The sequence below is a fragment of the Brachyhypopomus gauderio genome, unplaced genomic scaffold (genome assembly GCF_052324685.1).
Source record: "Brachyhypopomus gauderio isolate BG-103 unplaced genomic scaffold, BGAUD_0.2 sc102, whole genome shotgun sequence".
Classification (NCBI taxonomy): domain Eukaryota; kingdom Metazoa; phylum Chordata; class Actinopteri; order Gymnotiformes; family Hypopomidae; genus Brachyhypopomus; species Brachyhypopomus gauderio.
Genome location: NW_027506923.1, coordinates 801,969 through 815,826, shown reverse-complemented (window position 1 = coordinate 815,826; position 13,858 = coordinate 801,969). Strand labels below are relative to the sequence as shown.

General features: G+C 45.3%; 1 protein-coding gene across 1 annotated transcript in view; it reads right to left on the bottom strand.

The window, feature by feature from the left end:
• LOC143497180 (WD repeat-containing protein 7-like) overlaps positions 1–13,431 on the bottom strand; it is a gene marked incomplete at its 3' end in the record, with an annotated part of 24,938 nt that extends 11,507 nt beyond the window's left edge. The window contains exon 1 of the mRNA XM_076992992.1: positions 13,251–13,431. Coding sequence (XP_076849107.1) covers positions 13,251–13,318 — 68 coding nt within the window. The remainder of the gene's footprint in view (positions 1–13,250) is intronic.
• Positions 13,432–13,858: the final 427 nt, after the last annotated feature.

Below are 13,858 nucleotides of genomic sequence, written 5' to 3'. Positions count from 1 at the left end.
CACCACAGCTCATTACCACTGCTCATTACCACAGCTTATTACCACTCATCACCACAGCTTATTACCACTCATTACCACAGCTCATTACCACTGCTCATTACCACTCATCACCACAGCTCATTACCACAGCTCATTACCACAGCTCATTACCACTCATTACCACAGCTTATTACCACTGCTCATTACCACAGCTCATTACCACTTATTACCACAGCTCATTACCACTTATTACCACAGTTCATTACCACTTATTACCACAGCTCATTACCACTTATTACCATAGCTCATTACCACTGCTCATTACCACTGCTCATCACCACAGCTCATTACCACTTATTACCACTTATTACCACTCATTACCACAGTTTATTACCACAGCTTATTACCACAGCTTATTACCACAGCTTATTACCACAGCTCATTACCACAGCTCATTACCACTCATCACCACAGCTCATTACCACAGCTCATTACCACAGCTCATTACCACAGCTCATTACCACTCATCACCACAGCTTATTACCACAGCTCATTACCACTTATTACCACAGCTCATTACCACTTATTACCACTCCACCACAGCTCATTACCATTCATTACCACAGCTCATTACCACTTATTACCACTCCACCACAGCTCATTACCATTCATTACCACAGCTCATTACCACTTATTACCACAGCTCATTACCACTTATTACCACAGCTCATTACCACTTATTACCACAGCTCATTACCACTCATCACCACAGCTCATTACCACTCATCACCACAGCTCATTACCACTCATCACCACAGCTCATTACCACTCATTACCACAGCTCATTACCACTCATCACCACAGCTCATCACCACAGCTCATTACCACTCATCACCACAGCTCATTACCACAGCTTATTACCACTCATTACCACAGCTCATTACCACTCATTACCACAGCTCATTACCACTCATTACCACAGCTCATTACCACTCATAACCACAGCTCATTACCACAGCTCATTACCACAGCTTAGAGGATCTCAACCGGAGTCTTTCATACACAATTCATAAGAGCTCACTCAAACACTCTCGGGCCACGTACGGACAGAAGAGGCAATAACCTGAGGCTGAGAGCATTTTGGTCGGCGTGGTAACACGAAGCATCACTGGGGATGTGTCCCAAACACACCAGAGCACAAGCAATAATGGAGCAGCGATGCTCACGCAATTCCACCAGCACATATGTGTGTGTGTGTGTGTGTGTGTGTGTGTGTGTGTGTGTGTGCACGCGTGTGGAGAAAGATAAAGAAAAAACTACAAAATAGACACCAATTAAAATGTGGAACAAAATTTGACCCTGATTGCCAGTGTATGATAGTGAGGTATGGCGTTCTCTCAGTAACCACGACTACACTCGGTGGGAGAAGTATCCCACAGTCTCTCTACATGCCGAATTCTGCAAATATACATAAATTAATTAATAAACAAACAAAAAAAACATCAGCGAATACATTCAGGTTGGACTTAGGCCAAGCATTTCAAACCCAAGAGATCACCCCTAGACCCAGTCCCCTCTGACAGCTGGTACCGAGACTAACCTACTGACCCCTAGACCCAGTCCCCTCTGTCAGCTGGTACCGAGACTAACCTACTGACCCCTAGACCCAGTCCCCTCTGACAGCTGGTACCGAGACTAACCTACTGACCCCTAGACCCAGTCCCCTCTGTCAGCTGGTACCGAGACTAACCTACTGACCCCTAGACCCAGTCCCCTCTGACAGCTGGTACCGAGACTAACCTACTGACCCCTAGACCCAGTCCCCTCTGAGAGCTGGTACTGAGACTAACCTACTGACCCCTAGACCCAGTCCCCTCTGTCAGCTGGTCCTGAGACTAACCTACTGACCCCTAGACCCAGTCCCCTTTGACAGCTGGTACCGAGACTAACCTACTGACCCCTAGACCCAGTCCCCTCTGACAGCTGGTACTGAGACTAACCTACTGACCCCTAGACCCAGTCCCCTCTGTCAGCTGGTCCTGAGACTAACCTACTGACCCCTAGACCCAGTCCCCTCTGTCAGCTGGTACCGAGACTAACCTACTGACCCCTAGACCCAGTCCCCTCTGTCAGCTGGTCCTGAGACTAACCTACTGACCCCTAGACCCAGTCCCCTCTGTCAGCTGGTACAGAGACTAACCTGAGACAACCAAAGCAAATAGGCCTATGTTAACTCCAAAACTGAGGTCACTTATGTCACTGTTGATGTTTTTGTTTTGGTGTTTTTGATTGTATTTGTGTGTGTTCTTGCAGTTATCATTGAGCGCAGGGGGTTGTGTGTAAAGCTACAGTACTGTATTGGCTGTGAAGTGTGTAAAGCTACAGTACTATATTGGCTGTGTTAAGTGTGTAAAGCTACAGTACTGTATTGGCTGTGAAGTGTGTAAAGCTACAGTACTATATTGGCTGTGTTAAGTGTATAAAGCTACAGTACTGTATTGGCTGTGTTAAGTGTGTAAAGCTACAGTACTGTATTGGCTGTGTTAAGTGTGTAAAGCTACAGTACTGTATTGGCTGTGAAGTGTGTAAAGCTACAGTACTGTATTGGCTGTGAAGTGTGTAAAGCTACAGTACTATATTGGCTGTGTTAAGTGTATAAAGCTACAGTACTGTATTGGCTGTGTTAAGTGTGTAAAGCTACAGTACTGTATTGGCTGTGTTAAGTGTGTAAAGCTACAGTACTGTATTGGCTGTTAAGTGTGTAAAGCTACAGTACTGTATTGGCTGTGTTAAGTGTGTAAAGCTACAGTACTGTATTGGCTGTGTTAAGTGTGTACTGCTACAGTACTGTATTGGCTGTGTTAAGTGTGTAAAGCTACAGTACTGTATTGGCTGTGTTAAGTGTGTAAAGCTACAGTACTGTATTGGCTGTGTTAAGTGTGTAAAGCTACAGTACTGTATTGGCTGTGTTAAGTGTGTAAAGCTACAGTACTGTATTGGCTGTGTTAAGTGTGTAAAGCTACAGTACTGTATTGGCTGTGAAGTGTGTAAAGCTACAGTACTATATTGGCTGTGAAGTGTGTAAAGCTACAGTACTATATTGGCTGTGTTAAGTGTGTAAAGCTACAGTACCGTATTGGCTGTATTAAGTGTGTAAAGCTACAGTACTGTATTGGCTGTGTTAAGTGTGTAAAGCTACAGTACTGTATTGGCTGTGTTAGGGTTACATAATCACCACACCCCCATAATCATCACCACCATCTGCTCACTCTGATCACTCTCAAATATCTAATTTTTTATTGAACGTTTTAGTACTGTCTCCTCTGAAATATGTTTTTTAAATATAAAAACCTCACTAGTAAATAACAATACTCTGGGTTACTGTGGACTGCTTATTAGCTATAAAGATAATTGAATATTAAATCAATTCCTCCAGTCAGCAGTCTATTTAGATGTGTCAGTCTTGCACAGATTCATCACAAATGTAATCTAAAATTTTTAAGTAACACGAGAATGTTTAAACAATTATAAATAATGGAAAAAAACAAGGTACAAAATGGAATGGAAGGTACAAATATATCCAGAAATAAGCCTAGAAAGATTGAGAAGTGATATTAATCTAGGCAATTAAAAATATGTAAATCAATAATTTCCATAATTTACTTTAAAGAAATGTGTCTTATTTTTCTTTAAAAGATGGCAGTAAGCTTCAAGGGAGATAGTTAGAGAAGACCTCTGCAGGAGGACATTCACCTAAACCACGTGAACATGTCCATCCCCTTCAGCCTATTTATTTAATCTTCTGAGATAAGGTGTTTGATGCCCAAGGAGCATGCGCGCGCACGCACACACACACACACACACACACACACACACACACACACACACACACACAGACAGACACACACAACCCACTACCGCCATGAACACACACTACCCGATATACACACACACACGCACACCTGCATTGACTGAAATTAGAAATCAATAGCTCCAGCAGTCTGTCAGGTACAGATAGGTTGTTCCTAGTGGATACGCCATTTCCACAGCCTGACAAAGCCAGGAAATTAATCCAACTCTACGTACACAGGGCAGGTGTTTTCTTTGAACAAACTCTGTGAGGTACACAATACTTGTAGTCATTTAGGGGAAGGAATGAATAAATATTTCTTCTTTAAAAAAAAAATCAAAACAAAAACAAACAAACACTAAACCAGTAATTGATTTGGTAATTCATAAAAAAATCAAACACCTCATTGATGATACCTGTAATAACTATTGGCAACTGTTTACACACAATACGTTACACATTCATGTCTCCACAGTTATTTGTACACCATATGTCCACATACAAAAGAAATTACACTTATCCAAGAAAGCGTGTATGTGTGTGACTGTGTGTGTGCGTGTCTGATCCAGGCGCGTGCGTGTGTGTGTGCACATGTCTACACTGAGGGACTGCTTCAGCGTGAGAAAGAGTTCCCACATCTCGTTACCAGAGGAGGATTCTTGTGAAATCTTCTCAGGTGCTGCACTTCCACACCCGTCTCCTTCCCTCACACTCCACCTGCCCAGTGAGTCAATAACCTCTCCTGAACGGCACGGGCTGGCGGCCAGACCTCGCCAGATCTGGCACGTCTACCAACCTCCTCCTCTTCCTCATAAACGGGGCGGGAGCTCGAGGAGAACAGTACAGGATTGTGGGGGATTTTTGGTTGGTTTGTTTTGAACTCTCCTGAGCTCGTGGCTCTACTCTCATTGATCAGAAACAATAAATATTTCACATTTATTCAGGATTTATACACATATTCGGGGGCCAAGAACAGGCATATTTGTTTATCAGAAGCTCTAAACACAACTTGAATCCCCTCACAACACAGACATGGACTGTTGCTAATGATTTATTTTCAAAGGAAAGAGGCAGAAATCATAAAAATTTAGCATAATGTAGAATGCAAGGATGGTTTCAAAGTCCACCGGTGCCTGAAATCTATAGTTATTATTTATTTACTATTTATTAAAGGCTTTGCTTTAGTTTGCCCACTGGGCTGTACTTACAGGTTGTAGAAAGGGCGCAGATATCTGTGAACACTGCTAATGTTTGGTTAGTAGACCGATTTGTACTGTTCATGAATAAAGGCAGTTTGGAAATTGTGTGTGTGTGTGTGTGTGTGTGTGTGTGTGATTTAAATCCTCTGACGCTACTTATAACTCAGTGTCCCTCTCTCTGATTGGACAAAACCACACATCATTACTAGTGACTGACAGGTCCGTTGTCCATTCAACTTGGGCAGAGCATTCATTTGTGCTACGGCATGTTTGCAGGGACACCGAACTGTTCCGTTTACGCAGAATAAATCCCAGCTTCACATCAGTAGTGTGAAATATATGTAAATAATCGTATATGTAAATAATCATCATATTTTTTTACTTCATCACATTCCTATGACATAGGCCACGCTCCTCCTTAAAGCCTGTGTGCAGTTCAATGATCCTAGATAACAGAAGACTGGACATGTGAGCAGACACGTGCCTCTACAGTCTATAGGTCACACGTGGACAACAGAAGCACGTAATTTTCATTAAAATGTCAAACCTCATTTTCAGTAAATAAATAAACCATGGTAGAGAGTCATTTTAAGAGTGGACATGTATTCAGGTTCACGTGTGTCTGAGTGTTGATATGTTTGAGTGTCACATACATATATTGAGATGGCACTGGTCTTAGACAACAACAAAACAGACAGGTATACACCCCACTGACTGACCAACCAGAGGTCTTCCCCACAGCACGTACTGGGGAGGGAGGGAGAGAGAGAGACAGAGAGAGACAAAGAGAGAGCGAGAGAGAGGGAAAGAGAGAGAGAGAAAGAGGAAGAGAGAGAGGGTGAGAGAGAGAGAGGGTGGGGGGAGAGAGAGAGGGAGAGAAAGTAAAAGAAAGAGAGAGAGAGAGATGATAACATTTACCACAGTGCCACCTACACTCGAGTGTGGGGACAGGAGCTGAGCTAATGAGAGCGCTTCAGTAAACATGACACAGCACAATGAGTAATTACAGTGGGGGGGTAGAGAGAGAGAACAGTCTGGAGCATACAACACACAAGCAAGCACACACTGTGTCTGCAAGCACAGCCGCTAAAATAAGAGCAAATGATCTTTCACACACGCACACACCCGCATGCTCATACACTCAGAACCACAATAAGAAAGACACAAAGCACAAACAGATAAATGTAGTTGCATGATTTTTATAGAGAGAATCTACTTAATGAAAAAGGATTTTCAAGAACATCTGAACACACTGGAGTCCCAGTCTCCCTGGGAGACACAGTGAAAATACCAGGTCCACTGTCTCACAGCTCCCCAGTGTCTCCTCCTCTGCCAATACCTGATCAATGGCTTTGATTGGAAGAGCGATTGCCATAAAGCTCTGTTGTACTGCATATAGCAAACGCAAACATAACACACGCAGAGCACCAACCCTAACCCTAACACCACTGAATGACATATCTGATCCCTAACCCTAACCCCTAAACCTAACACTAACCCTTAACCCTAACCCCTAACACTAACCCTAAACTCCAACCCCAACCCTAGAGTCTCAAAACAGGCAGCTCATTCTCCACCTTCTCCTCCTCCCGCTGCAGAAGACACACCTGTGATGGACGTTCACACCACCACATCCACCAAACCTCAACATCTGCTCCTATAAGTGTGTAGAACACTACTCAATTATGTTACACTGACACACACACATACACACACACATCCACACCCACCCACACACACACATATACACACACACACACACACACACACACACATCCACACCCACCCACCCACACCCACACATACACACACACATCCACACCCACCCACACCCACACACACATATACACACACACACACATACACACACACACATCCACACCCACCCACACCCACACCCACACATACACACACACACACATCCACAAACACACACACATCCACACACACCCACCCACACACACACACACACACACACACACACACACATTCACACACACACATCCACACCCACCCACCCACACACACATATATACACACACACACATCCACACACACCCACCCACACACATACACACACACACACACACACACACACACACACACACACACACACACCCACCCACCCACCCACCCACCCACACGGACAGACTGACTAATTTTAGACGTATAATGTGTGCTAGAGATATATTCACCTAATACAAAAGATTCTTAGATCAATATCTGAGTCCAGAACAATGACACTAAAGTGCTAGAGAAGCTCAGACAGACAGGTCTGCAGTAAAGAGCATCCACACACACACACACGCACGTGCACACACACATATACACACACTTACACACACAGCGCAAGCACACACACACACACACACACACACACAGCGCACACACACAGCGCACACACACACACAGCGCACACAAGCAGAGCACACACAAGCAGAGCACACACAAGCAGAGCACACACACATGCACACACACATGCACACACACACACACGCACACACAGACACGCACACACCCACACATATACACACACACAGCGCAAACACACACACACACACACAAGCAGAGCACACACACGCACACACAGACACACACACATGCACAGCGCACGCACACACACATGGTGACCACATCTCCCCTGGTTGCTAAGTGAATTTTGCCCTCGTAAATAACCCAGAGAGAGTTGACCATTTTAGAGTGGGGGTCAAGCAATGAAAGATGTCACTGCACTTGAACCAAGACAGAGGACTCAATAGACTAGACTACTAACTACACTACTACACTATGACTTAGATTACACTACTACACTACTAACTGCAATACTACACTACTATCTGCACTACTACACTACCAGACTATGACCTAGGCTACTAACTACACTACACCACTAACTACACTACTACACTATGACCTAGATTACACTACTACACTACTAAGTGTAATACTACACTACTAGACTACAACCTAGACTACTAACTACACTACACTATGACCTAGATTACACTACTACACTACTAACTGCAATACTACACTACTAGACTACAACCTAGACTACTAACTACACTACACTACTACACTATGACCTAGATTACACTACTACACTACTAACTGCACTACTACACTACCAGACTATGACCTAGGCTACTAACTACACCACACCACTAGACTACTAACTACATTACCAGACTAAACATTTAGAGTTAATAACTAGCCTCGGACAAGCAGAGGTGGGTGGATGGATGGATGGATGGATGAAATAAATAGTTGCTATTTTAGTAAGATGTAAGTTGGATGCATTGTAGCTGATGTAGCCACCTAGTGTTTGGCCTTTGTAAGCAAGCTCATTATCAGTGTAGTTAGGTGATGGCAACACAATTGAACAAAACTTTTCCGTGTTTGTAAATGTCAGAATACCAGGTGCAACCATTTTAGGCTGCATGATGGCATAACAACACTTCATGACTTCCTGTTAGCAAGAAACAGGGTAGTATGTCAATATGTTGTGTACTAACCTGCCAAACCCATACTATTAACATCAGTATATACCTTAGAGTATAGTATATGCAACACACTAGGAGAGAGTGAGAGAGAGAGAGAAAGGGACAAAGAGAGAGGGATAAAAAAACCAAGAGAGTGAAGGGAGAGAAAGTAAAAGGAAAACACACAAGGTCAAGAGGTAACGAGGCAAGAAAGGCACTAGAAGCCCCGCCCCCGCCTGTCTCACTCTCACTGCCTCGTCCAATCTTCCTGTCTGTCTCTCTATACCTGCGTGCTGCTGATATTTTAAGCGTGCTAAGTGTAGGTCCCTCCCCTCCACGTCACCAGACCCAGCCTGAAAAATGAACGCCATTTTGCGCTAACCTTATTAGCACGCGCCCCCTCGAAAAAAGGCAGACGTATTTGTATTCATAATAAATTTGCTCGGATAGGGTTTCATCTTAACGACGTCAGCGCAGGCTGGGGTGATCCCTCACGCTGCCTCTCTTCCTCACGCTAACCTCGTTTGTGGGGCTGCCCGGCGAAGGTTAACCTCCAAACATATGGGTCTACCTTCCCCTTCCTAAAGGTCCTGCCATACAGCAACGCAGACATCATTACATCATATTAATGCCTCCCCAATCCCATTAAGGCCTCCTCCCGAGCACGTCCGGGCCTCGGAGAAACAAGACGTTTTGGGAGAACTGTTCAGGGGAGAGAGGTCGAAGGGAGGGAGAGAGACTTTGATTCTTCAAACGTCTTGAAGGTGGTGTAGGGGGAAATAAGTGAACTGATGTCTTCACTCTGTTCCGTAGGAGTGCTGCAGGGCTGCTTTTTAGGTCCAACTGTGTTCAGCATTTACATAAACTAAGTGGCACCGATGACCTCTGCCCTGCCACTGAACAGGGCCTACAGCAGGACCGGGACCTGCGGGACGGATTTGCCCTGCCACACACACTAGGGCAGCACCTTTTCAACAAGCCAAAACCAGACAGTCCAGTTCCAATAAATTCCCCGCTAATGTGTCTTCCAGCTGTACTTTGTATTTGACTTTGAATGGTGGCTATTGATTGGCCTAAAATTGCCAGTGAGCGGTGGAAATGAGGAGTGACAAAGAAACTGACCAATAACACAATGACTGTATCGCTTGTTCAACCCACCACAATTCAGAAGAACCCTGCAAAACCAAAACTGCACAAATGGAAGTCCGACCCAGACACCTGGAAACACAGCCAGAACACCGCAAACAAAACACCTGGAAACACGGCCAGAACACGCAAACAAAACACCTGGAAACACGACCAGAACACCGCAAACAAAACACCTGGAAACACGGCCAGAACACCGCAAACAAAACACCTGGAAACACGGCCAGAACACGCAAACAAAACACCTGGAAACACGGCCAGAACACCGCAAACAAAACACCTGGAAACACGGCCAGAACACGCAAACAAAACACCTGGAAACACGGCCAGAACACGCAAACAAAACACCTGGAAACACGGCCAGAACACGCAAACAAAACACCTGGAAACACGACCAGAACACCCAAACAAAACACCTGGAAACACGGCCAGAACACCGCAAACAAAACACCTGGAAACACGACCAGAACACGCAAACAAAACACCTGGAAACACGGCCAGAACACCGCAAACAAAACACCTGGAAACACGGCCAGAACACGCAAACAAAACACCTGGAAACACGACCAGAACACGCAAACAAAACACCTGGAAACACGACCAGAACACGCAAACAAAACACCTGGAAACACGACCAGAACACCGCAAACAAAACACCTGGAAACACGGCCAGAACACCGCAATCAAAACACCAGGAAACACAGCCAGAACACGGCAAACAAAACACCTGGAAACACGGCCAGAACACCGCAAACAAAACACCTGGAAACACGGCCAGAACACGCAAACAAAACACCTGGAAACACGGCCAGAACACGCAAACAAAACACCTGGAAACACGACCAGAACACCGCAAACAAAACACCTGGAAACACGACCAGAACACCGCAAACAAAACACCTGGAAACACAGCCAGAACACCGCAAACAAAACACCTGGAAACACGACCAGAACACGCAAACAAAACACCTGGAAACACGACCAGAACACCGCAAACAAAACACCTGGAAACACGGCCAGAACACCGCAATCAAAACACCAGGAAACACAGCCAGAACACGGCAAACAAAACACCTGGAAACACGGCCAGAACACCGCAAACAAAACACCTGGAAACACGGCCAGAACACGCAAACAAAACACCTGGAAACACGGCCAGAACACGCAAACAAAACACCTGGAAACACGGCCAGAACACGCAAACAAAACACCTGGAAACACGGCCAGAACACCGCAAACAAAACACCTGGAAACACGGCCAGAACACGCAAACAAAACACCTGGAAACACGGCCAGAACACGCAAACAAAACACCTGGAAACACGGCCAGAACACGCAAACAAAACACCTGGAAACACGACCAGAACACCCAAACAAATCACCTGGAAACACGGCCAGAACACCGCAAACAAAACACCTGGAAACACGACCAGAACACGCAAACAAAACACCTGGAAACACGGCCAGAACACCGCAAACAAAACACCTGGAAACACGGCCAGAACACGCAAACAAAACACCTGGAAACACGACCAGAACACGCAAACAAAACACCTGGAAACACGACCAGAACACGCAAACAAAACACCTGGAAACACGACCAGAACACCGCAAACAAAACACCTGGAAACACGGCCAGAACACCGCAATCAAAACACCAGGAAACACAGCCAGAACACGGCAAACAAAACACCTGGAAACACGGCCAGAACACCGCAAACAAAACACCTGGAAACACGGCCAGAACACGCAAACAAAACACCTGGAAACACGGCCAGAACACGCAAACAAAACACCTGGAAACACGACCAGAACACCGCAAACAAAACACCTGGAAACACGACCAGAACACCGCAAACAAAACACCTGGAAACACAGCCAGAACACCGCAAACAAAACACCTGGAAACACGACCAGAACACCCAAACAAAACACCTGGAAACACGGCCAGAACACCGCAAACAAAACACCTGGAAACATGGCCAGAACACCGCAAACAAAACACCTGGAAACACGGCCAGAACACCGCAAACAAAACACCTGGAAACACGACCAGAACACCCAAACAAAACACCTGGAAACATGGCCAGAACACCGCAAACAAAACACCTGGAAACACGGCCAGAACACCGCAAACAAAACACCTGGAAACACAGCCAGAACACAGCAAACAAAACACCTGGAAACACGGCCAGAACACCGCAAACAAAACACCTGGAAACACGGCCAGAACACGCAAACAAAACACCTGGAAACACGGCCAGAACACGGCAAACAAAACACCTGGAAACACGGCCAGAACACCGCAAACAAAACACCTGCAAACACGGCCAGAACACGCAAACAAAACACCTGGAAACACGGCCAGAACACCGCAAACAAAACACCTGCTGTAGGATCCAGATCTGACAGATAAACTACTAAACCTACTGGCCCACAGAACAGGGAGGTGTGGGCCCCACTATCACATCAATCATTTGGCAAATAGGCTGAGTCCATGCAAGCAGAGTTTTGTAAACATATTCCAAAAGTTCACAGAAACACAACTAATGCATGTAAAACAGAATGAAACCAACATCCATCATTAAACAGATACAGAAGAGGAAAATTACCATCCAGAGACATTAAAACTGCCACTATAAAGTGTTTAGCAAAGGTTCTTTTGAGCTAGCACCTCACTAACACCTCCCTAACATCTCACTAACACCCCACTAACATACACCAACACCTCACTTAGGAACAGAGGTTCAGGACCAGCTAACACCACACTAACACAAACTTACCAACCTTATCAGAATGAGTCAAACGATCAGGCCCTAAAAAGACCCAGAGGCAGACTACCTGACCACAGTGAGTGATCAAACACGGAGAATAACCTTGATGAAGTACAGAGTACTGGAGAGGGAGAGACCGTGTGGCTAGAGACCAGCAGACACCAGAGATCAAGGCTGTCAGATGGGCAGAGAAACCGAACCCAAAACAGACATTTACTTCCTAACACAACAGCTGAAAACTCAAGAGAGATTTCTGAAGATTTTTCTCCCTCAAAGGTGAAAGTTAAATGGCTGAGACGTGACAGCCTCTCAAACTTGGAGAAGTGCCCAGCCCAGTGTAATTGCACGTCAGCGTGCACGTCGTACGTTGGTAATACTACATAACTACATAATTACTGCTGAGCAGAGTTTTAATGCCGCTGCGTGAGGCCAAAACTCTTTCCTGGCCACTGAACGTCTCTGCCAGAACTTTCCCCTGCAGGCAAGCGTGGAGTCAGCATTATGGCCCCACCGTGGAGGATGAACGCCAGGAAACACAGGCCAGCCTGAACACTGATCTGTGTGAACAGATTCAGCAGCAGCCGTGTGGAGCTGATCTGTAGCAGGAGAACCTGCAGTGATCTCACAGGATTAGAAGGAATTTTGAATGAGTGAGAACTGAAGATGTTTCATCTTGAATTACAGCGTGTGTTTATTCACTCGGTCAGGTTTGTTTGTGTGTGTGTACATGCACCGGCTGTGTGTGTGTGTGTGTGTGTGTGTGTGTGTGTGTGTGTGAGATTGTGTTCTAACTGGGTAAGATGTTTGTGTGTGTACTAACTTGGCCAGCTGTTTTTCAGCATCTGCACACAGTTCCAGCAGACCCATCAGCACTGCTGACACGTCCATATATGGCTCCCACACGGTGAAGCCTCGGCCAATCAGATCGATGGCTGTGCGACGGATGGTACTGTGGGCGGGAAGTTTGGGGCTTGGAGGCTGCAGAAGGAGGAAGGTCAATGCCTTACCTGAGATATATATATATATATATATATATATATATATATATATATATATATAGAGAGAGAGAGAGAGAGAGAGAGAGAGAGAGAGAGAGAGAGAGAGAGAGAGAGGGGGGGGGGGGGGAGGGAGAGAGGGAGAGAGAGAGAGAGAGAGAAAGAGGGAGGGAGAGGGGGAGGAGAGAGAGAGAAAGAAGGAGGGAGAGAGAGAGGGCAGAGAGTAGAGAGATATAGAGAGAGGAAGACAGAGAGAGAGAAAGAAGTGGGGGGAGAAAGACAGAGGGAGAGAGATTAGTAATGTGACTGAAAATATTTTGAAATACTCAGTTAATTCAATTCAGTTTAAATTAAATCTTTTCAGTGGCATAATGTAGTTATAGCACCGCCAAGCCAAAATAAAAAAAACATAATTCAAACATTTCAGGTAATG